This window comes from Melanerpes formicivorus, unplaced genomic scaffold, assembly GCF_026170545.1.
Source record: "Melanerpes formicivorus ecotype bairdi unplaced genomic scaffold, bMelFor1.0.p_v2 SCAF_14, whole genome shotgun sequence".
In the NCBI taxonomy this organism is placed as follows: domain Eukaryota; kingdom Metazoa; phylum Chordata; class Aves; order Piciformes; family Picidae; genus Melanerpes; species Melanerpes formicivorus.
Window position 1 is genome coordinate 7,643,075 of NW_027142366.1, and position 18,508 is coordinate 7,661,582.

Genomic DNA, 18,508 nt, shown 5'->3' on the forward strand with positions numbered 1-18,508 from the left:
CTTATGGTATTAAATTTAGCACTGCAGTTAAATTTAAAGGTAAAACAACTTAACAGGAAAAAGCCCTATACAATACTGCAGCATTTACTTCCTCCTGTAGCATTTATACACCTCAGAGTAGCTCTCTCAAGCAGCCTTTGAAGGGTAAGCTAAGCACCCAACCCCATAAGTATGTGTTGTAAACTCAAGAACAAAACCCCAAATTTCAGTAGTTTCATCTTACCTTTCACCGAGGTAATCTCCAATTACTGTTTTATTTAATCCTTCTCCTTTATAAAGGAACTGTGCAATGTCTTCTGCTGTGTTCTGCAGGAGGTCATTTTCTATCAGAAACTGTATTCCCTAGGCAGAACAATCGCAGGTGAAAAGGAAGGTTAGATTTCCTCTCACAGGTTATTCATGTAAATATTGCTCACACATTTGGTATTAATGTCCTGACACAGACATATTACATTAGCCTACAGTTGTGGAGGTTTTAATGAAATGGTAAACAAATGTTTTTCAGTTAGATAAGCAATATTTTAGTATTGGTTTAAAGATAAAATGAGAACACATTTCTAAGGCTAGAAGTACTAGGTGGCAGTTTGAATCTCTCAACAATGGAAATATCAAATACTGAGTAATGATTCCACATTGCTTTTTAATGTATGAGTTGGCCTGTTTATAATATTGCATAAATGTCTGAAGAGACATAATCTGTAAAATCATATCATGAAGAGGAATAACTTAATCACCATCACAAGGCAAAATAAAGCATCTGTTATGATCTACAAACTGCAACCCAATACATCAAGCCACTACTTGCAGTAGAAGTAGCAGCTGAAGAAGATACTGAAACCAGCTTAAAAGAGTTTATGCTGACACTGGGATTATCAGTGACTTCTGATCGTGCTGGAACTAAACTATTCACAAAGGAGTTGATCTAGACTATTCACAAAGAACTGTTCATGAACTGGTGAAGCTTCTACCATGGAGCTTCTATCAAAGCCAGGTGGAAGATCTTACCCTGTCCCTCAGCAGGTACTTGACCAAGCCCCTGGATTCCTAATGCCTCCATAAATTACTGGCCCTATAACTGGCACACTCTAGGGATGCTCAGAGAGCTTTCTGTAAAGTGGTAAAGAAAGGAGACTAAGAGTTATATAAAAATGACACATAGGATGGAAGGGATGTTATCCCAGCACTCAGCAGGTCATGAAGACATAGAGCTCTATTTTCCCCCCCCATCACACACCCCAACAAAGAAGTTGCTACTCCTGCTGATTTCATAAACTGTTAACAGCACATTAGTGAAAAGTAGGAATGGCAGCTGTGACCCCAAAGTCTTGAATTACAATACATACAGATATGGAATAGTAAGTTTTTCCCCAATCTTTCCTACTAGAGTATTTCATGAGTTCAGAAATACTGTTTTTCAATGGGGTACCTTTATTACATGACAACTGGGAAATCTTCATTATATTTTTGGTATAGCATAGGAATGACATTCAACACAGTAATTATCCTTCTGGCTGGTTGGTTCTGGGGTTTTATGATAAAGTTATTACCTGCCTGACCAAAAAACCAATAAACAAAAATCAATCTGTTTCCTAACCTGCAAAGAGATAATGTAGAAAGACTGCAAAAAAAAAAAAACCACCTGAAAAGAGATAATGTAGAGAGACTAAGATAATGCAGAGAGACTGTGAGCATGGAAAACAAAATTTCTGTGCACAGAAGCACATACTTCAAGATACTAAAGAACTGAATTTAATTTTCCTTTTTCTGGACTCCCCCCCCCTTTATTTTTTTTTACTATTCATAAGATGTTAAACAGCACAAAGTCAAATAGACAGGAAAAGGAATTTGTCTGGGACAACAACTCCAGTGTCTGGAATGAACAGTAAAATAGGTCAGCCAAATCCCCATCAACTCCTACACTATCTTTTGTCTTGATGCAAATTTGCTTTCTGTAGACTGATAGAAGATGGAAGACAGCTGCACTAGTTTAACCTCCACACACAAAATCCATAGCTCCAGGAATACTCCACATTCACTACAAATATTTTGTCAATTTTCATTTTTTGTTTTAATCAGTGCAATGAAATCTCCTTTGAATGTCACAGCTTTCACAGTACCTTCATTACAAAGCTTGCAGTTATTTAAACCCCAGGCTCTATCACAGAGAATTAATTTTCTGGCCCCAACACAGGCAGTACTGAGACTCTGAAACACAACTTTATGTCTTCTGCACAGGGACTCTTCAAGAGTTTTACAAACTTTACCACTGTAGCCCTTCCCACACTAGCTAACCAAATCCAAACAGCGTGGTATGTGAGATTACATCACATTAGCTGCCTTAAACACAGCTATTTTGAATGAGAATTTTCTAGATGGGGGTTGAAGAATTGTTCCACACATAGGTTACATGCTAGAAAACACACAGGTTTTCATATAAAAAGGAGCAAGTTACTCAACTGTGCTCCTAATATGAAAACATTAAAATTCTTTCACCTGGTTTCAAAGATGAAAACTTGGGGGATTTGGTGCATCTACTATCACCCCAGTTCTTTCCTATTTCTCATTCCAAAGACCACCTTCCCTCCCATTCATGAGTGAAAAAACATCCTTTTTGCAATGACCCCAAGTTAATTCTCTCAACATTAGGATATATATTTGAGCTGCCTGTAATGCAAAGCAGCAGCTGCAAACAAGATGATCTAGATCTAGAGCAGCCAGCTACTGCAGGCTAACACTGATTCACAGGCATTATTAAGAAATTACTACTTAAGTCTGTTTACCACATTTAAATTATGTTACAGTAGCAATGTGTCCACAGCACCTATTTTTAGAAGTAGTTTCACCCAACAAGAACAGTAACAAAGAATAGTTAACATTGGAATGAAAGCATCTGACATCATCCTGTGTCTCTGCCAGAAACTTCCAGGACATGAAAGAGCTGGAGGACAACGGCAAACTCTCAGGATATTTGGGGAGTATTCTGTCCTCAACAGAACTCATCGGACAGTCACCAAAGTGGAAAATAAAACCTAAGAAAACCATAACTGCTGGTCAGCAGCTTAAGAAGGATTCTATACCCCAAACTGAAAACAGCCTGAAGAATAGCAGCCATCACTGTACTTAGAACATGACAGAAACTCCAGCAAACCATAACTGAATTCAATACAACCAGAAAGAAACACACCAAGAAGTAACACTAAACAACAACAACAACAAAAAGGCTAAACAACTTCCAAAAAGAGCTTAAAGAAGACTCTTTACAAATTAAAAATGGAGTCTCTATTACAAGCAACGGAAGACAATAAAAAAAGGCAAGGAAGACATAAAATGTAATGTAAAGGCTAAAGGTGAACTATGTCAAAGGAGCTCTTTAAACACATTTGGGAAGGTCTGTAAGAGCATGTGCAGGTCCCTGAATTTTCCAGAAAATTGACAATTATGTACAAAAAGTAGAGGCATTTCCAGGAAATTAACTACTTTACTCTTGGCTAGATGCATGGTAGACATCTCAACATAGGTGGCCAGGCTTCTACCTGCAGGTGTTTGTACAAGTCATGTAAGTACACATATAGATGTATACAAACCTGTGAATGTTCATAAAAGCCTTTTATGCAAATAGAGCTTAGATATGCAGATAGAAAAGTCCATTTGAGAACAAATTAAAGCATGTTAGAGGTAATTTTGAAGAAACCAAAATAGGAAGGCATTTTTTAAAAGTATGGCCTCACCAATAACCAAATACAAGAACCTTTTTAGAATTGTATTTGATATACCAACAAAGAATACCTCCAGCAAATGCAAATAATCTTTCTGTAGGCCAGTTCAATCAGTAGTTGGCATATTTGATTGTTGATAAATAACCTCCATTATCAAAAAAAAAGGTTTGCTTAAGTGAATAAAGCACACCTGACCAGCAACTAACTAGGTGACTGCTTCTAGCTCAGCTTGTTACAGGATATACAAGACCTGGGGACTTCTATTAGCAGACTGTATTTGTTGATCTATGGATCATATTACAAGCAGGAACTCCATTCCTGACAAATGGAACAACAACAACAACAACACAACTTGTACCTTCTTAGGGTCCATGTTGAATTTCTTCCTTCCCATGGCTATTTGCTTATTTCTCTGTGTAGTTTTGCTACACATGTAGGAAAAGACAAAACAACAAGCAGTTATCAGCTGCTCTCTTACAAAAACAACAACTTCTGGATGAGCTTATTTATATTTTGGCTACTTTGTGTTTTTATTACAAAACCAAGCCATTCACTTTCTACAAAGAAGGACAATTACATTACCATTTTCAGTTCTTCCAAGTGATTGCAGCTTCAGAGAATTCTATCAACTGGACAGTCTAAAATAATACATTCTGTCCAACATATCCTTTGTCCCAATGAATGACACATCTGAACAGGATAAAGTCACACTTTAGTGACTTTACAACAGACTGAATAAAGGTGATGCAAAGTTTATTTAACATGATGAAGCTATTTTTGTTCCTTATTCCTGGGAGGCTTGTTCCAAGCTCTTACTGAATCATGTTCATATGTTAGCAGTGCTTACCTGTCTTCTACACTTGTCAGATTATTAATTTCTGTCATAACTTCAGCAATTTCAAATTTTAATCTCTGCCAAAAGAAGGAAGGACAATATGTTAACCTGCATTAGAACAAATTTTGACATCATCTATCATATATTAGCAATTAGATTTTATTTTCTAGTGCTTCCTAGTCACCTGTATAGTATTGGCTTTCTTAGATACTTAAAGACTTTACCATAACTGAATGACCGCTAAACATACTGAATTCCCAGTTTGTGTATCAACCCCAAACTGCCACTTCAGAAGGTTTCTTTACCCAGATTTCTCACTCACTCCTATTCTATATGCAAATCTGCTTTTTTATGAGCTCTTGATTACACAAATGAAATGTGTACACACGCACATACTGCATTACCTAAACAGAGAAGTCAGTATTGTTTGAAGGACACGAATGACACACAAATCCTGCTTATTATTAGCCAAACCTCACTTAGTAATTTATATGCTTTCAAAACAATTACCAGGAATTCATAGTTAGACATGCAGTTTACTGTAACTTAATCTATTGAAGTAGTCTTCTAAGGATCTGTACAGATAAATCAATTACCTCAATATCATCAATCAGTTCTTTTTTTCTGCGACGAATATTTAAAAGCTCTTCTCTTTCTTCTATGGAGAGGTCATCAGGCACTAGAATACAGCACAGTAGTCTTTTAGCATTTGCAAAAATATCTCATCACAGAGAAAATAGTGATTTTTAACAGTAAGTTTACAGGAAACATCCAGGTTTGGGGCTTTTTTTAGCTAGGAACATTTCCAGGGGAAAAAAAACCCTGAAACCAAACTGAAGTCCCAACCTTATCTATTGGAATTCTGTTTTGTCATATCTTAAGTAAGGTAATCAAATAAATGGCTATCAAAAGATAGCTAGACATTCAAAGGGAACTTCTTAGCATATATGTGGTAAGATTTGGCTCTGCAGCTTAATTGCTGACTTGAAGTCTGCTATCATTCAAATTACTTCAGCTACAGACTAAAATCCTCCATGTAAATGAATTATGGTTCAGAAGACATGACTATCTTCCAGGGAACAAAGCCAAAGCTATATACAAGTCATTAACAAGATGTGTATCCCAGTGCTGCTTTCAGACAATACATCACAATCTTAGTACCACTCCTTCATCTGGTTTGTAGAACAGAGAAGCAGGTAAGCACAATACTACCATCACCCTTAACAGCAAACCATTTCCCTCAGTAAGATATACAAATAAACACCCAGTCAAAATCAGTTCTTTCAACACTGTATTACAAACTTAAGGTTTTGTGTAACATCATTTAAGTTAGTCTGGAGTATTTAAGTCAACTTTAGGTCTCTCCTTAGCAATTACTCTGTTGATAAAAATCAGCTGCTACCGAAGATGGAAATGTGGTCCTGTCACACCCTCTAGCAGCCGCCCCTCACCCTGTAGTCTCTGCCTGACAACCAAGCCAGCAAACGTGAGAAGTTGTTCACACAAACCTTCTGCTTTTCTTGAGCAACTACATTTTTTCTAGCAAGAAACTTCTTTGGACAGAGATTACTCTCACTTGTACATCACTAGACACCAACCACAAATATTCACTTCCTCTGCAAAGTTCCTGTAATAACAGTTTTAATGCTACCCACTTTCTTGGAAATAGTTCCTTAATTGTAGAACAGCTTTTCCTTCTAGCTTAGCAAAATGAACAATAAAAGCCATTATCAAGAGATTTAAATGGTTCTGTCCCAAAAGCAACACACGACACCAACACAGGCATTTGAGACGGCCAAAGCTGTTGCTTTATGTAACATGCACATGCAATATGCTGTAAGCAACAGGATCACCAGCAGAGCTCCAGCTCAAGAGATTTTTAAAGATATGTTTGAAGCACTCTGTTCAAATCTTACTAAAGAAATACATTATTTTGAACATCCCATGGTTAAGCTCCTTTCTTTGCAGATTCTAATCATAACATAAAATTGAACATGAACCCCAAATGGCAGCAGACCTTGTTAGACATGAAGTAATTATGGCAAATGATCTCATTTAACTACTCCAGATACAAACATGATTAAATTACTTCCAGTTTAGGAAATGACAGTCTTCTCTTGAACAAATACCAGGCTTCCATACATTGAACCTGCTTTTTCCCCCCTTCATCTCTTCAGAAACCCACACACTCCTAAAAATTCCTTGCATGCAAATACCAGTAAGATACTTTCCACATCACATCTTATAAATACACGTGCCTACATCTTATCTTTGTCTCACATCTGCACTCTAAGATCTTAAACCACCAAAACTCTGGGGATTTGATGACTATACAAACACTCTGTACATAGACATGCCACAAATATTCCAATTAGTTAACTGAGGACTGACAATAAAACAAACGAAGACTGTTACTCAATGCTGGTAAACTGTGTACAATCAATACCTTTCTTAGCTAGGGTGTTTGAGGATCCTTAAAGGATTTTTGCAGTATTACATTGGTAGATGAAATTACATTAGTAGATGAAATTTTGCAGTACCAATATTTGTAAGAGTTCTTAATTTATTTTTTTTAACCTTTTTGCCACAGCAAGCATTTTGGTACCTTCCACCTTTGCTGACCACTGGAAATACTAAATCAGAACCCCAACAGAAAATACTCTTTAAGCATTAAATATACAGACTCCATAGATGGTGCCTAGTTTGTTTTTCAAGGTGAGTTACAAAATCTCCGGATTGCATGCTCACACAAACTCTTCCATGAGAGTTTGATGAGTGCCGTTTCTTCTTCCTTACATTACCATGCAGTAAAAGCTCCTTGGAACAGGTCTGGAATGCCTAGAACAAGTGAAATTGCTATTTGGAATCAACACCAATTGTGACAGTTCTCTGTGCAAGCAATCCAGCAAAGAAAAGAAATCAAACACCTCAATCCTCTTCCTACAACACCCAAAGACTGACGGCTGTGTTTTTCCCTTTCCTCTGATCACAGCCACAGCAGAGAGACAACCCTCACAATATAATTAATGAGGCTGTTAGACAGAAAGGAAATAAACAAAATGGAGTCAGACTGCCTTCTGCATTAGGAAATAACATCAAGTATCTATCTGCCAGATGCAAGACAAGAAAAAAGTCTGCCAGAAAAGATTCTGCACTTGGAGAGCACTTACAAGACACCAGTGAAGTGAACACAGCACATTAATGCAACATCTTTAAATAATGCTACTAATATCAGAGCCAAAAGATTCCAGTATCTTTTGATAAGAAAGAGTTACAGTACTGCTCAGATTCTAGAAAGTATTGGTACAGTCAATATTTTACTTCCAAACTACCAGCACATACATTGATTTGTCTGCATGACTCCTAAGTCCTATCGTCACCATACACTGGCATGCATGCAAGATATTGAAGATGTTTGCCTTATTCTCATCCTTCTATTGGATGTATATAATCACTATCTCCCTTCTCCAGTGTTGCTGTTCTATCAATGTGAAAACTCACCAAAACAAAGGTTCTTAAGTGACCTTACTGCCTGCAACTTCGGAGGCTGAAGGTGTCCTCTCTAGGAGGCTATCTGACTTTGTATCTATTGTCCCTGTTGTTTCAATTTTGTCTGAAAACAAAACAGTTTCTGTATTTCAGTGAAGGCTTTTGCAATATTATACTGGAGGCTGTGCCTACCTTACCTGAAAGGAAAGAAGGAGTAGAAGACACTCACCTGCAACTAAAAACAAACAAAATCCCCACTTACACAAAAGGACACCTACTATTAGTTAGACTTGTTCCTCACAAATAAGTAAAGATCTACTCAGTTTTCATATCAACTATCCTTTGCTTGCTATTGATCCCTAATGATTCAAAAAACATCTAGAAAATATTAAAACCCCTACATCCTACTTCTAAATAGATAAAATGTCTCCTCAGTGGCAGGCTTAAGTCCTTCTAATTCAAGCACAAGGTGCCTTATGCAACCTGCAATGCAGGGACCACAGTGAGAGCCTGAAAATAATTCTCTTCAGAAAGCAAACCTGTAAAGCTGTTGTGCCCAGGTGTTCCTAGAAAGTAATTTGACTATTTCCACTTTGGAAACATTTTTATTAAAAAAAAAAAAACATGAAAACCACAGTTGCAATGTTTGGTGTCAAGGATGGTATTAGACTCCTGGCAAGCAAAGAGGGGATCAAAACCGGCCGATTAACAGGAGGGCATTAAAACATCTTCACAGTCCTAAGCAAATACTGCAGATAAATGACAAGTGATGATTTGCCCTGGCAAGACCCCTTCCATAATCCATCTTTTTTACTTCAGCAGCTAGAACACTTCTGGTTTTTCTAACCTTGTGTTCACATAAGCCTCCCTCAGTGCTCAAGAGCTCATCGAGCACGTATTACATATTTGTTCTGAAGACAAATTTTCTAGCCGACCTCTCTGAGTCATTTCCAAGATTTTTGTCTTTCACCAATCTAAACACAAAGCAGACAGGATGGGAGGAGTTAGCATGAACACTTAAATACCGAAAGAGAACAAAAGCATTTCATGTAGTGAACAAACCACAGCTGCAGCATGCTTTCATGCTGGCTTCTAATCTAGTGTAAGTAATGTGTGAAAACCTTAAAGCTTACATAGAGAGCTTCCTCCTTCTAAAACTTCAGACTTTCAGCTATTACAGAATGAAAAGTCAATATACCTACTGATGTTTAAGAGCAACAAAACTGTTCAAAGTACAAATTCTACTCTTGGCCAAGCAGCCAGATGAAAACAAAGCACCAACAGGAAACAAACAACTAAGAATAACGAAAGAAAATTCATATATTCCAACTTGGCCTTCCTACTGTAACTGGTCTAAATGTACTGACCTGAATTTCCTGCAAACAAACACTTATTGAAATACACACTTTTAATACAGGTTTGCCTACTCTACTTTAGAGGAAAAACCAAACACAAACCCCAGAAAAAAACCAAACCACATTTAACTTCTGTGGCAAACTCTGTAGCTTCGCTACAGAAACCAGTGTCCTGTCTTGTCCATCCAGTTGTGATGTCACTCTGTTAAATAATTTTCTACTACTGAAAACCCAAGTTCAGTACACAAACAAAAGCATTAGCCCAGAACTCTTTTATGAAATATAAGTATTTTTGAGCAAGAAGGCAAAGAAAGGTCTTTTCCACATTAAGAAAGAAACGCAACAGATTGGCTTGCAAAGAAAGTGCCACAAGCTAGTGACAGTTAGGAGGAAATCCCATAATAAAGACAGAACTCTAATCTTTGTAAATCCACCCCTCTGATGCCTTTTGGAAATATTCCAGGTCAGGTTGGACTTTGAACAACCTCATCTAAAGACATCTCTGCTCACTGCCAAAGGGTTGGACTAGCTAAGCTTTAAAGGTTCCTTCCAGCCCAGAAGTATTCTTTAATACTGGTTTTCAGTAGCAAAAATGAAATTATTTCCAGCTCTCAAATGGTATTATATGAACTAAACCCCCTGTGTTTTACCTATTTTTTTAACAGCTTACTAGCCTTTTGATCAGCAGTCACCAGTTAAGGTGTCAAACGATCTCAGCCCACCACTTCCATCTCATTTCAGAGTTCTGTCTCAAGGGGACACAGTAAAACAATGAACAGACAGCAGAAAGCAAACACCTAACAACAGATGAAATGCTAATTCTTCAACCTCACTTAGGAAGCAACACAACTCCCTCACTGAATGTTCAACTAACTTTCTGGTTTCACACAGACAAATATTTTTCTTCTTCCATGTCAGCCCCCATTTGGTGGTCTTAAGTATTTCCATTCCAAGCAAAGCACAATTGGATGGAATTCAATTTTGCAACTACAGAAACATCTTGCAAGTGTAAAGATATTTACACAATGCAAAGCTATAAACAAACCTATCCTCACTGGTGCACAGAATGGGTAGACATGTTTCTTCTGTCCTTTAAAATAATACACATTCATCTCTGAGAACAAATCTGATTGTCTCAGGACATTTGCCTCAACGGATATTCTCAGGCTATTTTCTCTTCCCTTTCCCCCTACATGCTCCCTTTTTCTAAACTTAATTATAGGAACATATTCCAGCTTTCAAACAAGATGTATAAACAAAGCTGTGACCACTTGTGGCTATTAAAGATTCCACAGAAGTTTTTGTAGGAGGACATCTTCCTGAACACACTTACTTCACAGTGCAAAACCAAACTATATCTGCATTAAATTCAATCAGTAAAACTAGATGGATTTGGTTGCTTCCTTCTTTTAACTATCTTAATGTATTAATCTTTCCTATTTAGTCACTTCTGAGTACGTTCTAGCACAGAAACCATCACTAAGAGGGGAAATAACCCTGTACACACTATCTTTTCACATACAAAAAACCAATTACCAGCCAGTGGTATGAGGAATTTAGGACTGAGTCCATGGCTTGCAGAGTTATTTTGAGAGTTTTCAGTCATGAGGGACACTGTGGCCAGAAAGCACATTAGTGTCCAAACCCAGAGAAGAACCTCAAACTCACATCCATCATCCTCATTGTTTAGCTGCTGGAAATCACACCATTACAAGATGTTCCTGAAAATTTTTTTCCCTGTAGAATAAGGAAATACTTCACAGGCAAGTTGTAATTGGGCTCATAATATGGGGGTGGGGAAATAGTGTAGAGATATTAATCTTACTCCTACATAAAAATATACTTTCAGGAATGTAGAGAGTTTCCTTTCAATATGACCCACTAAATCTCTAACATCATTTTTCTTTTACTTCCACTGCAAGGTAGGTTTCATTACACCAGTGGCTCACAATTACTTTTTTTTTTTTAAGAACAAACAAAAGCATGAAAAATTGGAAATATGAAATACATTTTTATTCTATACAGAAAGATACAGCTGAGTAACTGCACTGCCAAGTGTGAGGTGGTTTCTTGCACAAAATAAACATTATTTATTATAATCTGTAAGAATTACTTCCAAAAAGCCAAGATTATGGTTTTGTCCTGCTCAGAAATATCCATGTAGATTTTAAGTAGCATCAACATCTCCAGTCAAGCAGAAAGTAGACAGTTCCAAAGCGCTGCAGAATGGGGTCCAGACAACACAGATTTGGAAAGGCAGAAAAACAGGTTGTTGTTTTTTTAATCCAACCCATACATTTTACCTGCCACCCCAAAAATATCTGCTTTCAGCTGTCTCACGCAGAAAGAATATTGCCTCACCACAGTATCTGCAAATATGCTTCTGCCTATACTGTGTAAACCACAGTAAATGCGTTTCTTCAACTTGATGGAACACTTGCAGGAAACACTGCAGTATGTGTATCTTTACAAACTGTGCGTGTAGATAACATGAGTAACAACAGCTGCCAAGTGGAAGAAAAGACTATGAAGGCTTTTCATAGCTCACATGACCTGCTATCAGTTGCCCTTCTTAATAGCACTGAAGCACAAACAGGTACTTTACAACAGCTCTCAGACCTTCACCTTGCTATATAAAAATACTCATCGAAAGCACTGGAGAGACACCTACCTTGCTTTTGAGCTCCTAATTATACCACTGACACAGGTATTTGCCATCTGAGAACAGTATGTGTTTAAGTTAATGAGTATTTCCTTTTTCAGTCCACAATGTTATTTTTATGAACATGAACAGGCAGCAGTGAAGGCCACAATTACTTTCTGTTTACCTCCTTTACAGCTTATACTCAATAATGTATATTATTTCAGCATTTTGATCTATTGCCATTAGGAAGCCAAGTGCTTTGCAACAACATAGAAGAATCACTTCTATGCACCAAGGAACATCACTTGGGGAGAAAGAAGGAAAAACACATAGGCACCAGCTTGAGTGAAATTTCACACGTAGCAAGTTGGTACTGGCTCCCCTATGTTCCTGCATCACTCTGCCAGTTGCTGCTCCCAGATATATGATCCTGCTCCTTCTGCGTTTGTCTTTTGCCAGTTCAGCAGGCCAAATGGTTCCACTCAGAGACCACAGATTTGCACATGCCAACACAACAGGCACAGCAGAAAGCCCCGGCAGCAAGAGAGGTGCAGGGGACAGCAACCCCACTGATGTCAGCCAGCCCAAAAGTCAGCTAATCTCAGCCCCAAACCCCTATCCTTACAGGCTGTATTCTCAAAATCCTAAAAGTAGTTCAACCTGATATTAAAAATGGATAAGTGTGGATCTCCTTTTAGGAGCATTTTTTCTTTTGAAGTCGCTCTACCCTTGCTTCAAGATCGGAAGATGCTTCTAGGTCAACTCTGCTTTCTAAAATATGTAAATACAAATTACTGAATATGAAAAGAAAGCTGGATTTCACACAAACACATTAATACTTGCATTAATAATATAAAGTGTTAAAATATGCATGGCCAGCATATTTAAGGAGCACAGAAAAAAAACTGATGCTCACTAATGTGGAAATTCTAAGGGGAGATGGTGCCCACACCATAATGGTATGTGTTTTGGGGAGGGCTATGAACAGATTAGCAGAGATACAGGAAATGCCACCCAAGATAACACATGCCTTCATTAGCATCAGTTACCAATTACTGTTCAAGGAATCTGGTGAATTGCCACTCTGCTTACAGTGGCACAGCTATACACTGTCACACCATCATCTTAATACTACAGTCCTCCTTCCACAGGGAAAACAGTGACATCGAAATAATGTGGGACAAATGCAATACAGTGCCAAGCACCATGAGTAAAAAATGCTCAGTCCTGCACTGTCTTGCTGTTTTAGGAACAGTGGTGCATTCATGTTACCTTAAGATTTTCTTACTCAGCTTTCAGCTTTTGAACAAAATGACTGCATCCAATTTCTTTTCCCTACAGTAAATAATGGGGTGATCAGAATCAGCTTTGTGCAGTAGCACTACCAGTATAATAAAGATATTGCCTTTCCAAAAATAAGAAGTCTCACGCCTTTTCTTTACAGTGAGTTAGAGATCAACAAAACCCTGTCAAACAAATCAAATTATTTTGCCCCTGGCCTACAAAATGTATGCTGCAAGGCAGAGACTCACAGGTAAATAATTTTGGGAGAACTCAGTACTAATTTTCTCCTTATGGAGCACTCATTTATACAGAGCTGGAGAAACAAATAGGTAGGTTACTTAATACATCTGATGCTTGCACTTTAGAGCCTGTGCTTACACAAAATTTACTCTATAAAGAGTAAAGGCCTTTAAATTCTGGATTTCCTTTGTTCACTTTCATAGCAAGACCCAAGTCACAGGTAACTTTAGCACCTCAGAGTGAAAATGATCCAGCAATAATGCTGAGGGAAACCATGGGTAACAGCTGACAGCAAATGTATCTTTTAAGTGGGAGGCTTGGGAAGGAAATCAGGGTTCCCTCTAAGCATTATCTTGGAGGTGAAAGGAACAGATCACCATGCCAAGTATGCACAGCATAGCTGAGTGACACATTATAGATATCATGCATTTAATTGAAACCCTTTCTTCAGCACTGTGCAAAGAAAGGGCAGTGGTAGAGCAGTGGATTTTGCATGCCTGCCGGAGATGTTAGTCAGTTAGAGGGTAGAAAGGCTCTGCAGAGGGACCTCGACCGACTGGTTAGATGGGCAGAGTCCAATGGGATGGCATTCAACAAGTCCAAGTGCCGAGTGCTGCACTTTGGCTACGGCAATCCCATGCAGAGCTACAGGCTGGGGTCGGAGTCGCTGGAGAGCTCCCAAACAGAGAGGGACCTGGGTGTGCTGATCGACAGCCACCTGAATATGAGCCAGCAGTGTGCCCAGGTGGCCAGGAGGGCCAATAGCATCCTGGCCTGCATTAGGAATAGTGTGGCCAGCAGGAGCAGGGAGGTCATAGTGCCCCTGTACTCTGCTTTGGTTAGGCTGCACCTTGAGTACTGTGTCCAGTTCTGGGCCCCTCAGTTTAAGAAGGACATCGAAACACTTGAACGTGTCCAGAGAAGGGCAACAAGGCTGGGGAGAGGCCTTGAACACAAGCCCTATGAGGAGAGGCTGAGGGAGCTGGGATTGTTTAGCCTGGAGAAGAGGAGGCTCAGGGGTGACCTCATTGCCCTCTACAACTACCTGAAGGGTGGTTGTAGCCAGGAAGGGGTTGGCCTCTTCTCCCAGGCAACCAGCACCAGAACAAGGGAACACAGTCTCAAGCTGCACCAGGGGAGGTTTAGACTCGAGGTGAGGAGGAAGTTCTTCACCGAGCGAGTCATTCGTCATTGGAACGGGTTGCCCAGGGAAGTGGTTGAGTCATTGACCCTGGAGGCGTTCAAGGGGAGATTGGACGTGGCACTTGGTGCCATGGTCTAGTCATGGGGTCTGTGTTGATAGGTTGGACTCGATGATCCTCGAGGTCCTTTCCAACCTAAGTGATACTGTGATACTGTGACATTAAGAAGCACAGATGTATTGGCTTTCCAAGAGCCACACCTTTTAAGCCATAGAATAGAAGCAGCATGTACCTTTTAAGTTGGGGCATTTATGATTTTTCCCAATAGAAAAAGAGTGCATTACTACACAGAATTACACAAAAAATGAGATGGAAAGGGAGTGGACAGTCCAAGACTTCACAGCCCAGTGCAGTTGATGTCAGACTGAGCCCAGCATTCAGGCCATGCTGCCAGTAATTAAAAAAACCTTCAGTTTCAAACAATTCTAAGATGACAGGTTTCCAGGTAAGGAAGCTACAAGAAATTTCCACTAAGCCTACAACATGTGGACATCCTGATTTACAATATAAAGAGACTATTTAGTTTAAATCCAGATCAGAAAGCTGGCAAAGATAATCTACCTCGTCCTGCAAAATGGAACATGCTTAGCACTGGATTACCTCCAGCACATCAACCATCACTAAAGTTGCTCTCCTCTAAGGGAGTGAAAGTGGCCATGTACATACTCTTCAGCTGGCCAGCAGGGCAGGGTGATCAGCACTGACTGTTAATGGAAAACAGTTTGAAGATGTAGAAGCCCACATAGGCTGGAAAGCGGCGTAGCCTGAACTGCTGCCATTGACCAGGATTTGGTTCTGTCTTTGCTTGTGAGGGTTTGGGGTGATTCCTAGAAACTCTGTGGAGTCTTAGGCAAAGTTTAAACTGACAGGAGAGCAAATCCTCCCCTTCTTTTCCTTGTCAGTCAAAACAGGACACTTTTTTTTCCTCTCCCAGCAGTCCCAAGATGAATGTATGGATGAAAAGGAAAGCAGGGAAGTTTCACCTCCCCCTGGCACACAGTTCCCAGTAGTCGCTGTGAAAACCTGGACTAACCACAAGTGTCCTGCTGCCAATATAGACTGCTTTCGGCTCCAGGATCCAAGAGTGGGACAACTCCTTCTGAAAGCAGAGATTACTTCATCATCTCTTGGGTGAAGAAGAGGCAAACAAGAACACACTGATCCTTTCAGCTTTCGAAATGTTATGAGAAGGAAAGGGAAAAGAAAAAAAACAAAAGACATAATCGTAGCAATGTGTTTCAGCTGTGCCCTTACACAACCAGTGCTACCCACAGCACCTTCACTTACTGGGAAGGGGAAATGGTTGGCTGCCATGTACCTACATTTTTTCCTAGGATAGACCCTGGAAAAAAAAAAAAAAAAAAAAGCAAAAAGCAAACACAGAGTAGGAGCAGACATTCCTGTCAGATCCATTTCGAGTAGCAGCATGGAAAATTGACAGGAATGTCGCTGAGCAGCTGCAGGGGGGTCCTGGAGCCCAGGCCCTGCGTCTGCCCGCCAGCAATATCCTTGAATCCTGCTCAAGATCCAGGCACAGCTCATCAGACCTACCATGTTTCCAACAAGACATTTGGGGCTCAGACAGTCTTTGTCACAAATTTCCAGTAACATCTACTCTTGGCAATAAGAAAGGTGCTCACTGTACTTCACTCATTAGGCAGACTGCATTAGCCAGTTACTTAGCTGTCTGTCTCTAAAGCACAAAAATCCAATTTTCAGAAAGCAAGGCAAAGTTCATCTTTCCCCTTCCCCCATCCCTGCCTGATACAGCTCTGGAATTAGATTTCAGAAGCAGTATTTATTGCAGAAGCTCTCTATGTATTCATTTTCCAAGATCAGTTGCACACTGAAGGAGGTGAACCAACTGCCAGATTAGAAAACAATCTCCATTCACTGAAGAAAGCCTCCAAAAGGCAGCTACATAGTGACATGCAGGACTGCTCCCCTATCAAATAACTGCTCAAGCAGCATTTACCCTTCTCCCAAACAAGACAAATGCCTGATGCTGTGTAAGCCTTAGAAATTCCTTCAGTCTCCTCCAAAAAAATTAAGCCAGCTACCTGCTATGGAAAACACTGAGCTGTAGCACTTGCAAAGAAACACCCTACAGGTAATAGTGGTTTGTTTCTTGGCCATCTTAGCTTGAATCACTCCACGTTTTTGCTACTGCATCAACAGACCCATCGGTCACATGCTCTGTAGCCCAAGAGGACACAAAGAGAGGTCAGGAATTCATTCATAGATTTATTAGTGAAGGAATAGTAAGGCTTAGTTTAAGACTATAAAGCATTTTCAGATTCCACAGAAAAGAGTATATTTAAGCCATTGTGAATTGTTGGTTGCCATCACACCATGAAACAATTAGCTTGACAGGTCACTAATCCAGATATAAAAGAGTTTTTCATACAGTCCACTGATAAGTTTGCTGGATGGATCCTCTTACCATAAGGTCAAACCCCTGGTCTCCCATTCTTTGCTTGGCTGAAAACCTCAGCAGTTCATACCACATCTGGCTCACTGTGCTTCCAAAACAGAGCACATTCAGCATATGTCTGAATCCTTGTAAGTGCAGGTATGAGTCCTATGTTACAAAAAGAAACATTTTTTTCATACTCCAAGCAGACCTTCCAGCATTCTGATCAAAAACTCATTTGAAAAAAAAAAACCACATTTCTCCTATTTAAACTTTCCCTCAGTTTCAGCCAGATCTGCTAAAATATTACATTGCCCTTTCTAATCTGTTTTCTCTGCCTGATACTGGCAAAATCACGACATTCCTTCCAGAGATCAGTGAAAAATAATCTGAACATAAAATCTTTTGTACTTTGTTTTCAAATAATAACTTTTTCTCAGCTAAGTGCTTAAAAAAAAATAAATCCTTTCAACTTCAAAGCTCTAAGCAATTTAGCTTTATTACTCTCAGTGTCTCTGATTTACAGCATACAAAATTCAGCTTTTTCCCTGAAAATTAATAAAGATTTAAAAACTTGAAGCAACTAACAGGCATTACAACACTCAACCTCTTTTTAAATCCACCAGCTCCTGCTGCTCCTATTAATAAACATTCTTTCTCAGATTTCCACTTCATCCTGCCATGCTCAAATAGGAAACAGTTTTGTTGACTGGGAAACAATTGAGTGGGACCAAATGCTTCAGCTTGCTACCCCTCAACATGATACAAAAGGTAAAAAGAAAAGATACCACTTCCTACATGAGTAAAACCTACAGCAAATTATGAATCTTTTACCTGCAGACACCAGCTTCATAGACTGTGTGATTATATGGAGCTTCAGCTAAGCACATTTCTAGAGAGGAGGTCTACTCTTTGGAGACATGCTTTTCCCTGGCATGAGCTTTCACTATACAAAGGCAAACTTTGTATAAAGCTGAAAAAGATCTGACTCACATTAGTACACTTGCAATCCTTCTAAATTTGCCTTAGGGCAACCAGAAATACCAAGCTGTAACTTCTGGTACATGTAGTGAGAAAACTTGTTAATGCAGTTCCTATTTCACTAACACAGATGATACAGCAGTGAATACAAAACATCTGGAGGATACCACTCTCAGATAAGCTCTTTACTGCTGTATTTCTTGATCACTGGTTGGTAATAGAAGTGCTTAAGCATAGATTTTTTTGTCAATCATCTAATCCTGACAGCATACATCTAGACAGGCAGCAGTCTACAGCCCACGTCAAAATTATACAAAAACTAGTTCTAAAAGATTACTCAATTACAAGA

At 39.2% G+C, this 18,508-nt stretch overlaps 1 protein-coding gene across 1 annotated transcript in view; it reads right to left on the reverse strand.

Annotated features, from left to right (window-relative positions):
- CYTH3 (cytohesin 3) overlaps positions 1-18,508 on the reverse strand; it is a 50,930-nt gene that overhangs the window by 18,542 nt on the left and 13,880 nt on the right. Inside the window, exons 2-5 of the mRNA XM_068146770.1 lie at positions 5,148-5,230; positions 4,564-4,628; positions 4,075-4,141; positions 224-342 (exon numbers count right to left, since the gene is read on the reverse strand). Of these exons, the coding sequence (XP_068002871.1) occupies positions 224-342; positions 4,075-4,141; positions 4,564-4,628; positions 5,148-5,230 (334 nt within the window). The remainder of the gene's footprint in view (positions 1-223; positions 343-4,074; positions 4,142-4,563; positions 4,629-5,147; positions 5,231-18,508) is intronic.